We start from the raw sequence: 23,400 nt of genomic DNA on the forward strand, positions 1-23,400 counted from the left end.
TTCGCTCTTTTCCTTTTCCGTTCTCCCTCTTTTTCTTGCTTTATGCTACTTGACACTCTGCCCCAATCTCTTCATCCATCAGCTGCTCTTTTTACATGAACCAGAGTCGAGCATCAGCAAACCATTCTTTAACCCATATCAAATTCTGATATTCAAACCTGTCCTATATACTGTACATACTAGCATGTATTGTAAAATAATCATATATCTTACTTCAGTGAATCCCAAAAGGGGGCATGCGAAAAGATTTGGATTTTGCTTTGTTTAACATAAAAAAATAAAAAATTATGATTTAAAGAAAAACTTAAAATCCCAAGACAGATCTTTCACTCTATGCAATTTTCAGCACTGAGATCGTTTCACTGCATGTTGAGAGTAAAAGTTTGGTTCAACTCATTCTGTGTAATGTGTGTCCAAACAAGATCCATGCAATCCATGTTACTGAATAATGTCTCGTTCTTTACAGTCAGTTGCTGATCAAAAACTCCAAAAAATAAACATTTAAAACTAATAAAGGAGTCATGCAAGTCCATGGGTGCTTCTAATTTTTTTAATTCTTCATCCTTATTTCCTTTCCTAATGTCCTAGCTCTTCACTCTTAGTAATGAGCAAAGGATGCAAGGAAAGGAAATGAGGACGGGAGAATGAAATGTCCTTGTTCATTCAAGCATCACTAAAGAGTGCCGTCGCTGCATTACATCGGAGCGCTTGCTGGTTTGTTACTGAAAACTTGATTAATTAATATTTTCATAATAAAGCCTAATAATTCAAGATGCACTACTGAAGTATGTGATAATTATGGTTTATTTAAACCCCAAAGATAAAAATGTTGTGCCATGTTAGGAGGTAGTTAGTGATAGTACTGTCAAACACAAAAGCCCAGATGATGTCACTCTTGGTGGGAATAAGAAAGGTGCACATGCCTTATTCCTGGCCTTTTATTGGTGTTTTGAACTCAGTCCACTAAGTGTGGGGCTGGTACGGCCCTTTGTGGATTAATCCTCCTTTTCATGAATGCTGCCGTTTTCCTCTTGGGAATTATCTCATGTTGTGGACATGTTGTTTTAGCACCACCACTACTACACTGGAAACTTTTAAAACTGAACATTCCCTCTGCTTCCATGCTTAAGCATCCTCTGGAAGCTTCCTCTGTCCTCGATCCTAGTGGTGCATTTTGAGAATTGATATGTGCTTCATGATGCTGGACTTCGATTGGTTTCTGGGTCTCGAGGATTGATGCTTCGTTCCATTCAATGTCAGATGTGGGCAGTGTTGGGGAGTAACGGAATACATGTAACGGGATTACGTATTTAAAATACAAAATATGAGTAACTGTATTCCACTACAGTTACAAGTTAAATCATTGGTAATTAGAATACAGTTACATTCAAAAAGTATTTTGATTACTGAAGAGATTACTTTGCATTTTATTGTCATTTGTTTCATTTAATATTTAGTCCTTTCAGATGGAAAACATTTATACATATAAATGATGTGATCCAAAGTGCATTTGAACAGCGGTGAAACACTTACTTATGATGTGTTACATTCATACGAGCAGACAGAGAGGTAAGTTTGAAGTAAGTTTGGAGCAGAAGAAATAGACATAAACCTTGTGTGAATTGTCAGCTTTACGCTAAGCTAAAATGCTATTTCTAGCCATTTTACATGTACATGTTACCAGGCACGATCATATTTTTTTTTATCAAGAAAATTCACGTTAGATCATAATTAATTTTTTTCTAGTAAGACCTTTGATATTAGGGCAAAAATCATATTCTTGATAATCATTTTTGTATTGTTTTCCTGTAAAAATATCTAAAAATCCTTGAAACACGATCAATTTGATTTATCTTGTTTTAGAAACAACACTGCATAAGATATTTAGGTTTTTCAGAGAATGTATTTTTAACATGTGTATTTTGAAAAAATCTACCTGTGCTGAAGAAGTAATCCAAAGTATTTAGAATACGTTACTGACCTTGAGTAATCTAACGGAATGATACAAATTACATTTTACAGCATGTATTCTGTAATCTGTAGTGGAATACATTTCAAAAGTAACCCTCCCAACCCTGGATGTGGGATATTCTGATTTGATATGTCCAATCTCCAACCATAAAGTCATTCCATTGCTCGGTGCTCGGAAGTTGATGTATTGCAAGCAAAACGGCAATGCTCCCATTAGCTTAGCAGCTTTCAACAGCGATGTCTCTAGCAAACAACTTTATATATATATATATATATATACACATACAGTGGCAAAAAAAGTATGTGAACCCTTTGGAATTAGCTGGTTTTCTGCATTAATTGGTCATAAAATGTGATCACATCTTCATCAAAGTCACAAGTATAGACAAACACAATGTGCTTAAGCTAACAACACAAAATCACAATTAACTTTCATGTCTTTATTGAACACATCCCATTAAACATTCACAGTGCTGTGGAAAAAGTAAGTGAACCCTTGGATTTAATAACTGGTCGATCCTCCTTTGGCAACAATAACCTCAACAAAGTGTTCCCGGTAGCTGCAGATTAGACCTGCACAACATTCAGAAGGAATTTTGGACCATTCTTCCTTACAGAACTGCTTCAGCTCAGCCATTTTCTTAGGATTTCTGGTATGAACGGCTCTCTTGCGGTCATTCCACAGCATCTCTATTGGGTTAAGGTCTGGGCCCTGACTGGGCCACTCCAAAAGGTGTAGTTTCTTTTTTTGAAGCCATTCTGTAGTGGATTTACTTTTGATGTTTAGGGTCATTGTCCTGCTGCATCACCCACCTTCTTCTGAGCTTGATAAACATGGGAATTAATTTTTCCCTCAATGATGGCAAATGGTTCTGGACCTGAAGTAGCAAAGCAGCCCCAGATCATGAAGCTCTCTCTACCGTAGTGGTGTTCTGCCATGGACACCATTCCTGTTTAATATTTTCCGTATAGTAGACTCATTAACAGAGATGTTAACCAGTTCCAATGATTCCTTCAAGTCTTTAGCTGTCACTCTAGAGTTCTTTTTTACTTCCATTTATAGACAATTTAACTGTGGAAAGATGAATATCTAAGCTCTTCAAAATAACTTTGTAATGCTTTCCAGCTTCAAGCAACAATTCTCGTAGGTCTTCCGAAATCTTTTTATTGCGAAGCATGGTCCACGTCAGCAGATTCAAATGTTTGAGAGTTTTTTATAAGTCAGAGTAGCTCTAACCCACACCTCCAATCACGTTTAATTAATTGGATGCCAGGTTTGCCAACTCCTGACTCTTAATTAGCTTTTTTGGCATCTTTAGCCTAGGGAGTTCACTTACTTTTTCCACAGCACTGTGAATGTTTAATGAGATTTTTTCAATAAAGACATGAAAGATTTACATTTTTGTGTGTTGTTAACTTAAGCACATTGTGCTTTGTCTATACCATGCCATTCCAGAATTGTGGATACATTTCAAGCATAGAAAGAAAACAAACAATAGGAATGATTTTTTCCATTAAGCTTTTTTTATTCTCATAGAACACATTTTAAATTTAACATTTTCAGTATTTGCTTATCTTAAATCTGTAAGATTTAAAATATATATTCTGAAAATCAATGTACTAACAGAAAAATCAGTCAACTCTGTTATAGACAAATTGGGTCAAATATGTATATAGTCAACAAATGTAATACTCTTTCCAAAGAGATATTTTGTCTCTACATACATTAATTCAACTTTAAGTCTTATAAGATAGAGACTTTTTGTTTTGGAGTAAAAATATCAACACATTTAACTGAAAAGTTGCTAAGATAGTGTGCATTTTCTCTAAACATAGCTTTAAAAATGAATGAAATGCTTTGAAATTTCACATAGTAAGAATGTTAGCTATGACACAGCTTCTGAACAATTTGTTAACAATAAAAAAATCTCTAATTTTTAAAGCAAAACCTTAAACAGAGTTGACATTGATGGTAACAGAGTTGATATGAATAACAGAGTTGATCACCCATAGTTAAAAGACCAAAAACAACATCATTTTCTGCCTGACTCTGAAACTTTTAAAACCATTTTGAAATGTAAAAACAATTATTTAATAGTAACTATACATCTGAATTACAGATCTTTCATGAACTTGAATAATAACTGCATGTGTCTCATGCATTACTGATCTGGAAAATAAAATGACTTTCAAAATTCTGATGGGCATCATATTGTAGCAGATTCAGGGGCAGGCAGGAATTGAACTCAGCTTGCCTAGACCATAGGCAAGCACACTAACCAGTCGGCTAAAGGGTCCAACCTATTAGTCAAGGGCTAGTGAGCCTACACATCTATGGTCATTATGCTGCCCCTTCAGGAAGTGTGGCCCCCATGCTACACCATGCCTTCTCCCTCACACCCTGGGCATGTGAATCAGTAATTGGCTATTTCTGCCCATATTTCTTTGTTTATTTCTACATGACATTCTGTCACTGGAGTTGGTTGTGGGATGATTCTGAGGACATCATCAAAGAGATACTACAAAGTATCCTCATGGTTTGGCCAGAAGAAGCAATTTGTCCCTACTTTGTGCATGCATGTGACTTTTGCATGTGTCTCATTGAAATGTTGCCTGGATGTCTGTGGTTCAGGGTCTGATTCAGGACTTTGTGGTGGTGTCATCTCTACAATTCTCTGCCTTCTTGCTCTGCACCTCTCTCCAATACCGCCACTTGTACCTTTGCTCCCTTTCACCCAGATTGGCCACTCTGCTTGTCTGCCCTGCATTTCTCCTTTTTTGCCATCTATTTCTGTCTTTTTGCAAACTTTCTGCCTTTCTTACAGGGTCAGCATCTCGCCGTGCCCTGTATGACAGCTTCATCTACCTATTATTCAATATCTTTAACCTGGAATGGTATACAACAAATGTACCATATACAGTAAATGACCCAGAATCCATAATAAATGTGATTGGGAACATTTGACTCATCGTCAACCCTATTTTGTTAAACTTTTTAAACCATGAACAGAGTTGATGTTAACAGAGTTGACATTTTCCACCATTTTGTGCCTTAACTCCATGTGCTAATCTCAAACCAGATACCACATGACATTTCTAAAAACAGAATTTTATGGATTTTCATCATATTATCATTTTTTAAAAATTTAATGAGAGATAATTAATCTACTGTTGGTGTATCCTCAACATTTAGTACAAAATAATGAAAGAAGCATGACATACCTCACTGCCTTCCAGAGTTTCCCGCCAGAGGAAGTGACATCACTGGGTGCATGTCACATGCTTTTTATATGAACGCTTTGGAGATTTTTATGTGGTTTTATAATAGAGGTAACAGAGTTGACCAGAACAACTTTTTTTAATTACTGAAATGATATATAAAATACATAAAATAGATATTCTATACAATTAATTTTATAACTGTTAATAGACTAAGCACAAAAAACTGAAAATTAAACATATTTCATGTTAATTCAAGTTGAATGTACATCATTTAGTTAATATTTTCTGTATAAATTGTCCCTAAAATATACATCAAGCATTATTATTAGTGAAAGTTTAATATAATTGGTGTTATAATTCAAAATGGATTACATTTTTTTAAATAACAAAAGGTTTATCTGGGAGACACAAAATGTACCCCCAATTCTAGAACTACCCCATACTTGTGACTTTAATGAAGACGAGATCACATTTTATGACCAATTAATGCAGAAACCCAGCTAATTCCAAAGTGTTCACATACTTTTTCTTGCCACACATACAATGCATGACCAAAATGATAAAAAACATCAGCATCATAAATCTGCTCTAATTGCACATTTCACAGCTCATATGGCCTGGTTTTGTTTTTGTTGCTATTGATGAATAAAACTGGCAAGTTCATCAAAGGTATTACAATATTAATGATGGTATTAAATGATATTAAGCCTTTGGTACACATTTTTGGTTTTGTGTTGATGAAGGGGTATTTGAGCTTGACTGATGGTGCTGTGGGGGTATTTGCAGAAAAAAAGACAGGGAAACACTTTCCTACTTGACTTCCATTCCAATAGATACTCCAAATCCTTATCATTTCGACCAGTTTTATTTAGATGTCATATTCATTCTCCTTAACATATCTGCTACAGTCATATATTACATGCTTTACTGATCCTTTCACCCCACAAAACTTACATATTTCATTTTCATATTCTCCAATTATGAGCAGTGAAGAATTCAATCCTGAATGACCAAGCCTTAATCTAATTATTATGACCTCCTTCCTGTTTCTACCCAAAATAGACCTTTTAACATCTAAGTTTTCGTTTAATATTATACTGATGTCTACCTGTCTACAAGCCTTAATAATAAATGTTACAATAACAATGTTTCTTCCTTACAGACATTATAACTCTCAGGCACATAATTCATATATTTTTGTTTGTTTTAGCTCTGTCAGATAGTATGCATCTCATCAGTGGTGACTTCTGTAAATTCTAAAAATGTCAATTTAAGCCTAACATTTATAAAACTCATAAGAATATCAAAATTACTAATTTTACTCGATATATTGATTTATTCTGTGCATGTAGTCTGGTACTATACCACATGGATTTCTTGGGAACGCTTATGGAGCCACTGTCGTGCATCTGACGTAATTCTTCAGTCCGAATGGAGTGTCAGTCCTGAACTTTGATGGCTACCATGTCATTCTTTCTGCTGCCCTGAACTCGATTCTCCCTCACTGCGATACCATCATCCCTCCCTGCATTAAGTTTGCACTACGGAACTTTGGGCTCTCCAGTGACATCTACGGTTGAAGGCTAAAACTGCAAGCAACTTGTGGACGAGCATTTAACGCAAGTTGTGTTTCAGCGCTGCTCTTCTGTGCTGATGAATCTCATGGTTTGAGGTTACCTGCTTTGCCTGAGATATTCACCAGCAGAGCATATGGATTCATACAAATTGGCTAAATCGCATGTACAAATTCGTATGACCTATACAATCAGGTGACTCTCTCTCATATACTTCTAAAACGAGACAATTACTTTCTTCCGCCTTACACAACATACTCTTAACACACACACACACACAAAAAAGGGGGGGGGGGGCTTAGGGACTCTATATATTTAGGTTGAGATATTTGGTTTGGGTTAGGGCATAAAAATAATAAGACAGAACTTTCGCTTATTTCTGCATTAGACAGGGATTTGCACTTCTAATTTGTACAAATTTAGCCAACTTGTATGACTATTCATGAGATCAGGTTGGTTTTATCCACTACACATTGTTTGCATTGTACTAGACACATCAATTTAAGAGGCAAAACTCCTGATATAGCTGATATGAGTTCAATTGAAGACACTTTATTTTTATAATAAAATCTACAGCCTCAGTGGACAACGCAAATTAACCGAAATACTACAATAGTAGGTTTGTGCACTGCAAAAAAATAAGACTAATTTAAAAACATAAAATGAGAATTCAATAACGATGGGATGAAATTCACTTCATTATACATTAGAAAAATATACAGAAATATGCAATATATCAATAACTGTTTCCTTTATCGTTTCTTTGGAAGTAATAATAATAGATAGATGGCTACGTGCAAAACAAATTAATATGTGTATTACTGTGCTATGAAATCGGTACATTAAAAACAACTTATGCTTTTCTTAAGGAACTACGTTGTACCGATAGTGGCTTTTAGATGTGAATTGTCAATTTGGACAATTTTAAATTGTCCACTCTGTTTAAACAGACTACCTGCTAAAAGGGCAATGGAAAGTGACAACAACATGTGCAATTCTGTGACATGGGGAAAAAGAAGAAAACTAGATGGATGCATATGAATCGGCATTATAAGTAATCAAATGCACCGAGAAAACAAGTAAATAGGAATACACCCCTAGTGAAGTTACATATGCGTTCTAGAGTTAAGCAAATACTCACTAATAAATATCAGTAACAATATAAACGTTATTATTACTTTTACTTGATCAAAATCAGCAATAATTTCAAAGCAAAAAGACATGTGCATCACAATATGAAGCCAGCCATTTTGGAAACATTACAAGGTCTTCTACTTCCAGAAGAGCACAGAAACTTTCACCAGGAGGCAGTGGTCATCTAGAGACTTGCACACAACAGGTTTATCAGCAAAGTATTCATAAGTATTTACAGGGTTAATACAATGTTTAATGATTAAAACAATAGTGAAAGTGAATATCATGTTCATTCATCACACTATACAAGATAGATTGGCCTGGGTTATAAGATACAATAAATTACAATATTATTATTATCTCTAAATGTTAAATGCAAAAGCTGCCCATGCGCTAAGTACACGGTAGAAATACTGAAATGAGCAAAACAACCTTATTTTAAAGAAATATTTTTATTCTATTTATGTTTTGACTGATTAACTTTTTAACACCATAGTGTAGACTACTCGTAGTCTCTTAATTATTTCAGTGGATTAAATTCTTTTCAGTTCTACATGTATTACAGCAAACAACATGTATTGAATGGTGATATAATAGACTAATAGAATAATTAGGTCTTTTTATTCATCCAAAAATGTTAATTTCACAGCATCAACAGTTCTTTAAAACTAACACTTTGACTTCTTTTTAGCTTGTAGAGAAAGTACAAGTGTCCTTCTAACCAGAAGGCCAGCTCATTCAGCACTACAGTTGTAACTGTTATTTTGAGAGAAATTCCATCTTCTTTTTCCCCTTTAATTTCAACCTATTTGCCAGGCAAATAAAGATGAACTTTGCTCACTGTGAAAACCCTGGACAATGATTTTTTATATGAGTCACTAGAGAGCCTGATTGGGTGAAACTCTTCCCACATGAAGTGCAGTGGTACGGCCTCTCTCCAGTATGAATTCTTTCATGTGCTTTCAAGTTTCCTGACCTAATGAAACTCTTCCCACATGAAGTGCAGTGGTACGGCCTCTCTCCCGTATGCACTCTCTCATGTGCTTTAAGGTTTCCTGACCTAATGAAACTCATCCCACATAAAGTGCAGTGGTACGACCTCTCCCTAGTATGCACTCTCTCGTGTGCTTTAAGGTTTCCTGACCTAATGAAACTCATCCCACATAAAGTGCAGTGGTATGACCTCTCCCTAGTATGCACTCTCTCGTGTTTTTTCAAGTTTCCTGAAGTAGTGAAACTCTTTTCACAATATGAACACTTGTAAGGTTTTTCTCCAGTATGGATTCTTTGGTGCTGTTCCAAGTCACAAGCTCTGTGAAAGGCTTTCCCACACTCAGAGCACACATGATCTCTCACATCAGTATGTTTTCTCTGGTGGTCTTTTAAACTGTGCAGAAATGAAAAACTCTTTCCACAAAATGGACACAAGAAAGGCTTCTCATTTGTATGAATTTTCCGGTGTGTTCTTAAGACTGATGGTGAAGAATATGTTTTGCCACATAGATCACAGATATATGACTTTTCTCCAAAATGAAAGGACAGATGATCTTTGAGACTACATGCCTCTCTGTAACTCTTCCCACACAGATGGCATTTGAAAGGCTTCTCGCCAGTGTGAATTCTCATGTGCTTAGTAAGATTCGTTTTACGTGTAAACGTATTCCCACACTGAGGGCAGATGAACGATTTTTTTTCTCTTTTTCTTTGAGTTCTTTTTTGTGAGATATTCTTTTCGGTCTGTAAACCACTAAAAGATTTTTGTCCAGTTTTGAAATCATTTAGTGTCTGATACGAAAGGTCCTTCTCCTCCACTTCATTCAGTTCTTGACTTTTCTCTGTCACGTCCATCAAATCTAAAATGAAAACACAAAATGATTGCCATTAATTTCGAAGGACAAATATTACAATTCATGAAATAAATTTGACACCAAATTTTAGAGCAGAAAGCTACAGTAGTCAAGTAAGGCATTTGTTATAATGAGATGTCATGCATTCAAGTGAGAAAAAAATACAGAAGAAGCCAAATGTAGACAAATACACAATGAACAACAGCAAAAGCTCTTTTTTCTGTTGTACCAGTAAACAAACATAAGCGAATACACCTGCATCCTTTAGTGCATGGCATCTAAAAAGTTATAGAGCTGCATTCAAAATATTGATAAACCAACAGATCGTCATGTTCTCCTATCCGATGTACATTTCGATGCAGCTGCGTCCCATCTATCGTGTGATGCAAATTGGCAGTTTCAATCACTTGAGTAGTTGTAGACCACAACATTAAAAACAACAGATGAGACTCTTGCTACCACAGACAAAAATAAAATAGAAAAATGTGTGTGCATTTCAGTGTTTTTTCAGAACCCGGCAATAAGAGTTAGACAGGACTTAGGGCTTGTTATACTTCTTTTTTCGATCCAGCACATGGCTCCAGTTCTCAGCCTTTTAAAGTAAACCTTTTTGACCAAGAGCAAATACGGATGCATTCGACGCATACGCACTACTACTGCTTTGTGGTACTCTTTTAGCACAGTCAATGGCAGGTGCTTACGCCAACAACGTGCACAGACAAGGACTGTCCGGTTGTCGAGAAAAACTGGGCCGTACACGGACAATCCAAGACGACTGTGCTGATGATGAAATTTGTGTGTCGAAAAGTGTTTTTTTTTTCTGGATTCTTTTTGTGGGTCGTGATAAAATGGGGGCTCATCACTTTGTATTTACTTAGCTTTTGCACCTAGATTGATTTTCAATTTTGTCTTAACCGGGTTCTCTTGATTAGCTACGGAATTTGTGACTGGTGTCGCTGGTCTTTTAGGGGAAATCTCATTTGAATATTTTGATGTCCCTAAGCTCTTGGTTTGGCTACCCTGTTGATTCACCTACTGGTTAGTTACCTGTATGCAATATTGTATACTTTTGAATTTGGAGTTTTCCCCTAATAGGTATAGCGGCGTGTTTCCTTTGAGACATGTCTGGTTTTTTGTTTAAGTAGTATTGTGGTGAAAGCAGGTAGTACGGGGGCATATCTGTTGTGCTGAGTGTCGCTGGTCTGTCCATTTATATTTTTCACCCATCAGGCTTCAGTGCATAAATTCCCTGCACCTGTAACTGCATGAAGATTTGGCTTAACCTGCGACCCTGCATCCTAATGAGAGGACATGGTATTCTGGCTTTGCTATACGGTACGCATACTTTAATTTAATTTAAACCGACTGATCTCAGTTCAGGACACTCTGCCTGTCATTTAAGTTCTAAACCTTCGATGCATGGAGTCATGTGACTAAACATTTAGACAACTGTCTTTAACAGGGTGCCCTGTTAAAGTCACTCCTCCTTTGTGCATACTGTGTGCAGTTCAACAGGGATTGGGAAGAGGGTCTACCCTGGCTGATTGTGGATGCACGGGAGGTGGTACAAGAAAGTACGGGGTTCAGTCCGAATGGGTTAGCGTTTGGCCACAAGGTTTGTAGACCTTTTTCTGTGCTTCACGACACTGGTAAACTCTCTGAGCCTCCTAAAAATGTGCTTTATGTTTATGGATTTAGACAGACTCACTCAGGACAGAAAGATTGCAAAATATAAACTTTAAGCAACAAGAAAACATGAAACACCTATATGATCGCACTGTGGAGCATTGCGTTTTTGTACCTGTAAATCCGGTTCTTGTATTGCGCCCTTTAGTTGTCTCCCCTTTTGAGTTTTATGGCCCGTAGAGCATAAAATGAAAGAAAATGACATTCGCCACTCCGTCAACAACTTAGTTGGGTCATGTTCATTTATTGAAGCCCTACTATGAAATTAAGTCTGTTTCAGCAGAGTTGAATACCTTTGAGTGAGCTGAGTGAGTTGTTGAAGGGTTTTCCTGAATTATTTGGAGAGACGCCATCCTGAACAGACTGGGAAGCGACACCTATTAAACAGTTTTTATTGCGTATCACCAAAGAAATGTAAAATAATGGGCAGGGTAATTTAGTACATGCAGAAAAACAATTTAGATGTACCATCATTTCCAAACTGGGCAACTCCTTGTCTCCTTGTTGGAAAACCTGGTGGGTCGGAGAGATTTGCACTGATTTTTGTAAAGTAAATAGTGTAAAAAAACCAGATTGTTTTGCACTTCCACATGTTGAAGACGGTGTTGATCAGGTTAGCTTTATATGCAGTCTATTTGGTTACTTTGTTTTATTTTCCAATTTTGTTTCAGCTCCTTGGCCACTGTCCCTGGTTCTGAAATTGAAGAATTACAGCGGTGATGTATAGGGCTTATGTTTAATATGCTTTGTAATGTGCGATGACATTGTGCTTCTGTTCACAGGGATTCTTGACAGATCCTTGTCTTATGGGAATGGGTGTGACGGCCCCGTGTTAGTCTGAAGCAGTGTTCTCTGTGCACGTGAGATTGACGGCTCAGTCCAAATTCTCTCTCATTGTGTACAACTGTAATGGGAACTTCCATCTCTTTAAAAGAGTCCTTAGGACACAGTCAACCATCAGATCCTCCTATCCACCCTATCTATTCTGGGCATCACAGGGGGAACTGTGCTTGGCTAGTTCAAGTCCTATCTCTCAGGTAGGTCTTTCAAGGTAACCTGGAGAGGTGAGGTGTCCATGTCACATCAGCTTCTTACTGGGGTACCTCAGGGCTCAGTACTTGGACCATTTCTCTTCTCTATATTCACAACATCACTAGGATCCACTATTCACATTCATGGATTCTCTTACCACTGCTACTTCACTGACAAACAGCTCTACTCGTCTTTCCAGCCAAATGACCCCATGGTCGAATCTCGGCCTGTTTGGCAGACATCTCGGCCTGGATGAAGGATCACCACCTGCAACTCAACTTAGTGAAAAATGAGCTCCTCGTATTTCCAGCCAACCCTGGTGCTGAGCACAACATCAATGTTCAGCTGGGTTAATCTACAATAAAACTTTCCAAAACGGTCAGAAATCTAGGGGTAACCTTTGACAATCAACTCAATTTCACCAAACACATCTCAAAGACAGCACAATCATGTACAGTTACACTCTAAAACATCAGAAAAATGAAGACCCTTCCTCTCTAAACATGCCACACAACTCCTTGTTCAGTCAACCGTCATAACTAAACTGGATTACTGTCATAATCTTATTGCTGGCCTTCCTGCATGCGCAGTTAGGCCTCTGCAAATGATCCAGAATGCAGCAGCACGTCTGGTCTTCAACTAACCAAAAAGAGTGCCTGGTACAACACTCCTGGTCTCTCTTCACTGGCTGCTGCATGTATCAAATTCAAGTCTCTGATGCTGGCATAAAGAACAGTCACTGGATCTATTCCAGCCTACCTAAAATCATTCCTGCAGATCTATGTTCCCACCAGAAGCCTGCGGTCGGCTAATTAGTGGCACCTTCTTGTACCAACACAAAGAGGCACCAAATCACTGTCTCTGACTTTCGGCTTCACTTTACCTTGTTGGTGGAATGACCTTCCCAACTCCACCCATGAAGCAGACTTACTCTCTATCTTCAAAAATTGGCTAAAGACACTTCTTTTCCATGAGCACTTGCCCATACACTCATAAAAAATAAACACACACACATACACACACACACATATATATATATAAATATAACGAGCGCATTTCGCCCAGCAGTCAGCATTGTTTTGGATGTTCGGAAAGTTCTGTCATAAAAGCTGTCCAATCAGGTTGTGACTTTTTCCTGATGCCTTTTGTGTTGTATCGTTAGGTTCGGTGATAAAAATGCCAGTGTGAATGCTAAGCGAACCAGGACTAAATGTATCATTTTCTTTTTTGGTCTGGACCAAGAAGACCAAGAGAACTGAACTACAAGTGTGAACACACCCTAAAGAGACCTTTCTACTGACTCTGAAAAACACCAAAAGAAAGATGCCCAGGGTCCCTGCTCATCTGCGTGAACGTGCCTTAGGCATGCTGCATGGAGGCATGAGGACTGCAGATGTGGCCAGGGCAATAAATTGCAGTGTTCGTACTGTGAGATGCCTAAGACAGCACTACAGGGAGACAGGAAGGACAGCTGATCATTCTTGCAGTGGCAGACCACGTGTAACAACATCTGCACAGGATCGGTACATCTGAATATCACACATGCGGGACAGGTATGGGATGGCAACAGCAACTGCCCAAGTTACACCAGGAATGCACAATCCCTCCATCAGTGCTCAGACTGACCGCAACATGCTGAGAGAGGCTGGACTGAGGGCTTCTAAGCCTGTTGTAAGGCAGGTCCTTACCAGACATCACCGGCAACAATGTCGCCTATGAGCACAAACCCACCTTCGCTTGACCAGACAGGACTGGCAAAAAGTGCTCTTCACTGACGAGTCGCAGTTTTGTCTCACCAGGGGTGATGGTTGGACTCGCGTTTATCATCGAAGGAATGAGCGTTACACCGAGGCCTGTACTCTGGAGTGGGATCGATTTGAAGGTGGAGGGTTCGTCATGGTCTGGGGTGGTGTGTCACAGCATCATCGGACTGAGCTTGTCATCATTGCAGGCAATCCCAATGCTGTGCGTTACAGAGAAGACATCCTTCTCCCTCATGTGGTACCCCTCCTGCAGGCTCATCCTGACATGACCCTCCAGCATGACAATGCCACCAGCCATACTGCTCGTTCTGTGCATGATTTCCTGCAAGACAGGAATATCAGTGTTTAATGTCAGCCATGGCCAGCGAAGGGCCGGATCTCAATCCCACTGAGCACATCTGGGACCTGCTGGATCGGAGGGCGAGGGCTAGGGCCATTCCCCCCAGCAATGTCCGGGAACTTGCAAGTGCCTTGGTGGAAGAGTGGGGTAACATCTCACAGCAAGAACTGGCAAATCTGGTGCAGTCCATGAGGAGGAGATGCACTGCAGTACTTAATGCAGCTGGTGGCCACACCAGATACTGACTGTTACTTTTGATTTATCAGTTCGACAATCAGTTCTTGTAGTCAACATGCTGAATGCAGGCCAAATGGACAGGAGTAAAGACCAGAATGATTTGTTGTGAAGCTGCAGACCAGCCTGAGTGCCCAGGATGACTCCTGTCCACCATCGAAAGCACCTATAATGGGCACGTGTGTGTCGGAACTAGACCTTGGAGCAGTGGAAGAGGGTCACCTGGTCCGATGAGTCCCGTTTTCTTTTAAATCACATGGACGGCCGTGTACATGTGCACTGTTTACCTGGGAAAGTGATGGCACCAGGAAGCACTGTGGGAAGATGACAAGCCGGTGGAGGGAGTGTGATGCTCTGGGCAATGTTATGCTGGGAAACCCTGGGTCCAGCTATTCATGTGGATGTCAATTTGACATATGCCACCTACCTAAACATCGTTGCAGACAAGGTACACCCATTCATAGCAATGGTATTCCCTGATTGCAGCAGCCTCTTTCAGCAGGACAGTGCACCCTGCCGCACTGCACATATTGTTTGGGAATGGTTTGAGGAACATGATGAAGAGTTCAAGGTGTTGCCCTGGCCTCCAAATTCCCCAGACCTCAATCCGATTGAGCATCTGTGGGATGTGCTGTACTAACAAGTCCGATCCATGGCGGCTCCACCTCAACTTACAGGACTTGAAGGATCTGCTGTTAATGACTTGGTGCCAGGTACTGTACCACCGGACACTTTCAGGGGTCTTGTAAAGTCCACGCCTCTGCGGGTTGGTGCTGTTTTGGCAGCAAGTTGAGGACCAACAGCATATAAGGCATATTAGGTCGTAATGTTTTGGCTCAGTGTACACATTTTATTCTTGTTGCACTCTAATCTGTCTTGGATAGTATTATACTAATGCAATTGAAACTTGGTAATGCAGCACTTTTCGTACTACTGTCTCCTTAAGATAAATCTCTTATGTTGTATTCTTCTTCTTTTGCAAGTCAGGTTGGTTAAAAGCATCTGCCAAATGGATAAAAGTCCATTTAAATGTCCAAGGGGGCTGGGTGTTTTCTTTGAATTTTTTTGTTTCTTTCTGTGCACTTCACAGCTCCACAGGATATTACACTTTCATCCACGCATATTTCATTACACTGCTGATTTTACAGACAATTACATTTGACATTATTTTTTATTATTATTATTTTGACATTTTAAATAAATCCTTGAGTTAAATGGTTAAAAAAAAAATGTCCTGTTTTAACCAGGGTATGAAATGCCAAACGTAGGTACTTATTGCACAGTGGCAGATAATTTTGTTCATCTGCTAGCCACTGTGGTGGCTTGAAGGAACACATCTGGTTATATTTTGAAGAGAAGATGAAAGAAAAGCCGTCAGTGTGTGTATCTGATTTGCTGTTTGTTCAGAGGTTCATTGGTGCTCTGTGACTATTCCTGTGTATTTATGAAAATGGCATAAAATATGGGCTATATAAGTATTAAATGTACTTGTTACAGTTTCATGTTATGATAGATTAACTTGAATACAAGAACAGTGTGGAAATGTGTTTGAATTGTGTTTGAATCCCTGTTGCACACTTTATTGTGTAAAAAAAGAAAGAAAGAAGAAAGAGCCATTATAAGTTATTTGCTCTTTGGTAACAGAATTTGAAAAAATAACAGTAAAACATTTGCCGGCGTTCTCATCAGAGTAAGATGTCGTGCAAATCGGCCCCCGCTACCCAGTATTCTACTGGCAAATGTTCAGTCTCTGGACAACAGGCTCTGTGAGCTGAGAGCGTGGATCTCTTTCCAACGAGAGACTGCTGCATTATCTGCCTTACAGAAACCTGGATGTCTGCTGAGATTCCAGATTCAGCCATTGAACCCATGGGGTTCTCCGTGCACCGAGCAGACAGAGCGAAAGACCTCTCAGGTAAAAGCAGAGGTGGTGGTGTATGTTTTATGGTCAACAAATCCTGGTGTGATCAGAGTACATTCTATCAAGTCTTTCTGCTCTCCTGATCTGGAATTTCTCATGCTTCTGTGTTGACCATTCTGGCTACCGAGGGAATTCACAGCGGTCATTATCACTGCTGTGTACATCCCGCCACAAGCCGACACAGACCGGGCACTCAAGGAACTGTATGGGATTATAAGCAAGCAGGAAACCGAGCACTCTGAGGCTGCGTTCATTGTGACCGGGGACTTTAACAAAGCCAATTTTAAATCAATTGCACCAAAATACCACCAACACATAAGTTTTAACACATGAGGGGACCGGGTTTTGGACCACTGCTACTCTCCCTTCCGGGATGGCTACAAATCCCTTCCCCACCCACCATTTGGCAAATCAGACCACTATTCCATTCTGCTTCTGCCCGCTTACAGGCAGAAACTGAAACAGGAAGCACACACCCTCAAAACGATCCAGTGTTGGTCGGACCAATCAGATTCCACGCTACAAGACTGTTTTGATCACGCGGACTGGAATATGTTCCGGTCCGCCTCTGATGACGACATCGAGGTGTATGCTGATAGCGTAACGTGTTTCATCAGAAAGTGCATAGAGGATGTTGTTCTGACCAAAATGATATGGATCTACCCCAACCAGAAGCCATGGATAAACAGCGATGTTAGCACAGGCTCATCAGCGCCTCTTCTTCCCGAGACAGCTGAGGAAGTTTGGAATGAACCGCCACATTCTCACACAGTTATACACCAGCACTGTAGAGAGCATCCTGACTGGCTGCATCTCCGCCTGGTATGGCAATAGCACTGCCCACAACCGCAAAGCCCTGCAAAGGGTGGTGCGAACTGCCAGACACATCATCGGAGGTGAGCTTCCCTCTCTCCAGGACATATATACAAGGCGGGGTGTGAATAAAGTTCGGAGGATCATCAGAGACTCCAGCCACCCAAGTCATGGGCTGCTCTCACTGCTACCACCAGGCAGGCGGTATCGCAGCATCAGGACCCGCACCAGCCAACTTCATGACAGCTTCTTCCCCCAAGCAATCAGACTTCTGAACTCTTGATCTCTCACAATCAATATACATCAGCACTGCACTTTATTAATCTTATTATCTCACACTGGACTGTCATATTTTATATTCTCTCTTACCAACACACTGGCAACTGACTATCAACCGACAGCCTGAATGTCAATACAGTACAATACAACCTACTGTATATTTTATATATACTATTTTTATTGTATAATGTGTATTCTATATTGTGTGTATGTGTATTCTATATTGTGTGTATTGTATACTGTACAATATTCTATATTGTGTGTATTATATACTGTATATTGGATATTATTATTTGTATTTTGTGTTGTGTTATATTAGATATGTAAATTGTGATGTGTAAATCTGTTTATTGTAAATTGGTAAATGTCTCATCACTGTCATGACTGCTATGTTGCTCGGAACTGCACTCAAGACTTTCACCCACTATTGCACTTGTGTATATAGTTGTGTGACAATAAAAGTGATTTGATTTGGTCTGGTTTGAGTATTTGTGTAACTGCTGATTTCCTGGGATTTTCAAGCACAACGGTCTCTAGAGTTTACTCAGAATGAAACCAGAAACTAAAAACATCCAATTAGTAGCAGTTCTACAGACGGAAACGCCTTGTTAAAGAGAGGAAACCAGAGAACGGCCAGACTGGTTCAAGCTGACAGAAAGGCTACGGTAACTAAGATAACCACTCCGTACAACTGTAGTGAGCAGAATAGCATCTCAGAATCCACAACACATCAAACCTTGAGGCGGATGGGCCACAACAGCAGAAGACCACGTTGGGCAATTTATAAGGACCATAATGTCCTAATAAAGTGCTCAGTGAGTGTATATTTGAAACTTAATCGAGAGAGAATGAACCAGCTCAATAACAATAAATAACTACATTTCTGGGTTTACACATAACACACATCCAACACATTGCATCTGAATGTAAACTGTTCACATAAGCACAATAGCACCATAAACTATAACTATCAAACAGTCATGACATATGAAACATTCATGAATGGAACTGCAGTGTTTCCCATTAACTGACTAGACTCTGGCGGCCCACCACAGTCTAATTTGCCACGCCATGGTCTCATAATGAACCGAAAACATTTTTACACTTCTCAGTCTCATATTAACATAAAATAAAAGGTTGTGTTTTGTGCTCCCTCTCGAGTGCCAGTCAGCTCCAGTCAGTTCAGTCAGCTCCTCACTCGCTGCTGTAAACTCACGCGCTCACACACACTCGCAGATATATGCACTGGAGTATTCCTGGATCCGTCTAACCTTATTTGGTTGAGGAGGACGACAAATCTTTGAGGTAGTAACGTTAACAAACATTAAATGTATCCACTGCATTTATACACTGCTCCACACACAATTTATCATCATCAGTGTACAAGAGCAAACAGATAATATTACTGCCGAAGTTAGAATAGTAAGGGTGACCATACGTCCTCTTTTTCCCGGATATGTCCTCTTTTTTGGACCTTAAAAAAGCATCCGGCCGGGATTTCTATATTTGCAAAAATGTCCAGGATTCGGCTTTAGTTGCATTATGATGTGCATCTGGTCTAATACTTCATTGTGTGTGCATGCATATTTGCATTGCTTTGACCCCTCTTTGTAAGTCCCGCCTTCTTTCACACCAATTGGTCGATTATAAGAGGCTTGCAGCAACTATTGGCCACATTCCTGCCTGTCAATCTCTCAGCGAACGCACACAGCGCTGTTGTGTTCGGCATCAAACAGTTGCTTGACAGCAGCAGCAAATGACAGCTGAGTGGAAACAATGCCCAAACGAAAGTGCAAATTTACAGAAGATTTGCACAAAAAATTTCCATGCTTTCGTCCAGGTCGAGATCCGAGGGAAGCAGAATGTATGACATGTAAAGCTGGCACTAATGTGTCAGTTGCTAATAAAGGTGCAAGTGATTTAGAAGCACACATTAGCTCTGCAAAGCATAAAGGGTCAGCAAAAGGTGAAAGTTCATCAGGTAAATTAACAGACTATTTTTTGCGATCAAGTAAAATTGTTATCACATTTTCCATGGCCATTCAAAATAATAGTAATAGTTAATGAAGGTACACTCATGGCATCAAATATTTTATTTTACTACATGGACATTCAAAAGAATATTGGAAATTTGTATTTATTTATGTTATGCTAATAGAGCGTCTTTTTCACTGAATTAAAGTTTGCATTCATAGTTACACTGTTTTGAACCCTATTATTCCACCCCACCCCATATGGTCACCCTAATCATGATGATTAATGTAAATTAACGTTAGAGTTACTAGGTTAATTGGCATAACGTTACACTGCTTACGGCTTCACTAGCTAGCTATCGTTTGCAGTCTGAGGTAACGTTAAAAGATAAAAAGTTGAAACTGACATCCCTAGTTTGTACCCTGTGAGAGATTAGTTAGCACCACAGACTCTAGCATTGAGTGAAAATTGTGGGTCTGGTAGTGTCAATCCAGCTAATTTTAGCCAATTGCTTTTGGCGAGGCAGACCTTGGCTGGGGGTGAAAAGCATCATGTATATGGGGAAGAATTGGGGCGCTGTTTCTCACAATTCAAATTATTTCAAAGTTGCCTACTGCAGCTTTAAGAGCACAAAATTGTTTACAAGAGCACAACACTAGCCTCTTAATTTTGCTCTCAAAGCGCACCAGATGGAAGTATTTAACTTTAAAATGTACAACATTTTCTTCCGGGGGAACATGCCCCTGGACCCCCCCTAAAGGGTCGGAGTTCCACCCCCCATAGTCTCACAAAATCCTGTGGGAAACACTGGAATTGGTTACTTTCGGTTTTGCATTCGAGTCCAATTGTGTTTTTAAATCCCAAAAACACTTCTTTTGCAAAGCTTGAATCATATTGTGACTGGTTCACAAGCAATCAGCGCTGATTAAAGAATGTTTTATTTTTAAACCAATTTAATTTGCTTGTTTTTTTGTTAGTTTGATTGATTATATTGTTATATAACATGAATTGTTAATTACAACCAACAAATGTGGTGAACTGCTTTAAGTCCTGTTATTTTAATCTTCATCAACAGACAATAATAACGAATCAAGAATGGACACCAACCTCTTTGTTCCTCAGTATCTTCATTATTCAGCCTGATTAATTCTGAAATACAGACTTCATCAATCTCCACTTTAACAAACTCCTCTTCAACAGAGTCCATCTTTTCGGGATGTGTATAGCGAAGTTCAGCAGGTTCCAGGGGGTATTTGATAATGGTTTGCTTTGTTAAACCTATAAACGATAAATTTAAAATTAAAATACTAGTGGTGTAAATAGATTTTCACTTGTCTCACTTGCTCACGCTCTTCTTCACAACAATACACTTCATCTATTGCCCTCCAATCACACAAGCCAGTCAACACAACCAACCAAAGTAAATGCAGTTATAAAGTAACAAAAACACAGATTCTTTATTTCTATAAATTGCCTAAAAATACTAATTTGCCATAATAAAAATTAGGGTTGTCAATCGATTACATTTTTTTATTACTTACATGTCCTACTAATTAATTAATCAAATTAATTGCATATATGTCAATATTTGCTGAGAAAGGCTCTCTAATAAAGATTTTTCCAATATAAATAATACATCATTATACCACGGGTCTGTTGAATGCTTGATTCTGATTGGTTCACGGACGTTCTGAGGTGTGCAATTATTTTCCAGTAACCGCGCGGCTATAAAGTAGTTCAAGGTCTTGACCGCATAACGGCTCCATATCACTTCGCCAAATTATTTCTGTAGAGTCCTACAGGCTACCACAACAAAATAACCAATTAAAACAAAGACATTGGTTAAAGTAAATCGGTTAAGAACATCAAGACAATGTCTAAAATATCCTACATTTATTTCAATTTCGGTTAAAAAGAGCCCTCGCGCTCCCGTCTCCCCCGCACTTACACACGCTCGCACACACGTGCGCGCTCGGGCACACACACACGCACGCGCACGATCACACTTTCGCACGCGCGTGCTCGCACCCACACACAACAAAAAAAGGTAATCCCAGAAGCGAGATCTCATTTTCTCAGTTTCTCTCTTTCGATCACTCAAACACAAACTCACACACGCACAAACGCACTAACACACACACACAGACAGACACACACACAGACACGCACTAACTTGTTACTCCAGTAAGTGCTACAGTAAAGCAGCGCAAGCCTCCGTTGCTAGTTCTAACGTGACGTTTTCTTATTAACATCTAAGGCTCAGACTGTTTTAAAGCAGGACGCTGAATATGTGGCGGAAGAAAGTAGTTCCTCTCATGAGATAAAACCCTGAACAATGTCTTAAGGTGTGGTAACCATGGTATAAGTGGAATAATTGACTCCACTGCACGTTGTGACCGCATTACCACCTTGGGTGTGCATTATTTTTAAACAATTTAACGGTCCGTCGTTAATTATTCCTTACTTAAACAAATACATTAATATATTATATATGATTAGACAATACAATGTGGCTTTAAAGCAGAAGTATGTAACTTTTTCCGTGTTAAAATACTGTCTCTTATCCCAGCGTAATATGCAGAGACAACTACAAGTAAGCCATCTGTCGGTTCATTTTCTTGAAAACTGTAAACACTCTGTCTCTGTGGCGCTATAAACATTTCTCTTTTTGTTTTGAGTGGCCCGTCGATACAGACACAATACCATTGGCTAAACCAAAGGCCTGAGTTGGGGACAGGACAATCTCTTTGTTTGATCAACGGCATAAGGGGGGCGTTTTCCGAAAGCCGTTTAAAAAACGAAGTGTCTTTTAGCAGTTCCGTTCGGTGGCTGAGGAGAGCAGAAATTACATACTTCAGCCTTAAAAGTCAATATATTGTTCGTTTTTTTTCCCATATCACTGAAAATAGGGGAGGGCGATATGACCAAAATCTTCTATCAAGATATGAGTAATTATATATCACAATAACGATATACATCATGAAACAGTAAAAGTTTGTAATGTCTATTTTTGAAAACTCCAGTCAGTGCATTAAATATTTTAAAAATGAAACCTACTTCTTATATAATTTTCTCTTTATTTGAAGCTGGACAAACATATTCCAAAAAAAAATAAAAAATAAAAAATAGTTCTAAATTTCAACCTTACCAAAATGTTAAATTACACATTATGCCACATTTCAGTCTATGTTGTTTAACAATATTAATATTATTATAAATTTTCCTTAGGAAATTCAAGATCTTCTCAAAGTAGTGCAACAAAGAAATTCATACAAAAGTACACCGATCAGCCACAATATTAAAACCACCTGCCTAATATTGTGTAGGTCCCCCTCGTGCCACCAAAACAGCGCCAACCTGCATCTCAGAACAGCATTCTCAGATGATATTCTTCTCACCACAACTGTACAGAGTGGTTATCTGAGTTACCATAGACTTTGTCAATTCGAACCAGTCTGGCCATTCTCTGTTGACCTCTCTCATTAACAAGGCATTTCCATCCACAGAACTGCCGCTCACTGGATGTTTTTTGTTATTGGCACCATTCTGAGTAAATTCTAGAGACTGTTTTGTGTGTAAATCCCAGGAGATCAGCAGTTACACCAACAAT

The 23,400-nt window shown here is 39.1% G+C and overlaps 1 protein-coding gene across 9 annotated transcripts in view; it reads right to left on the bottom strand.

The window, feature by feature from the left end:
• LOC127442891 (gastrula zinc finger protein XlCGF8.2DB-like) overlaps positions 1-23,400 on the bottom strand; it is a 295,005-nt gene that overhangs the window by 244,328 nt on the left and 27,277 nt on the right. For 4 of the 9 annotated variants that reach the window (XM_051701214.1, XM_051701215.1, XM_051701216.1 and 1 more), the window contains exon 2: positions 20,898-21,068. The exons of 1 other annotated variant lie outside the window; for it this stretch is intronic. In XM_051701214.1, the coding sequence (XP_051557174.1) occupies positions 20,898-20,997 (100 nt within the window). In that variant the 5' untranslated portion in view covers positions 20,998-21,068. Of the gene's footprint in view, positions 1-7,299; positions 9,755-11,549; positions 11,592-11,727; positions 11,812-11,902; positions 12,129-12,623; positions 12,745-20,897; positions 21,069-23,400 lie in introns of those variants that run through there. 4 more of the 9 variants (XM_051701224.1, XM_051701223.1, XM_051701226.1 and 1 more) reach the window with 4 other exon arrangements.

The sequence above is a fragment of the Myxocyprinus asiaticus genome, chromosome 6, assembly GCF_019703515.2.
Source record: "Myxocyprinus asiaticus isolate MX2 ecotype Aquarium Trade chromosome 6, UBuf_Myxa_2, whole genome shotgun sequence".
In the NCBI taxonomy this organism is placed as follows: domain Eukaryota; kingdom Metazoa; phylum Chordata; class Actinopteri; order Cypriniformes; family Catostomidae; genus Myxocyprinus; species Myxocyprinus asiaticus.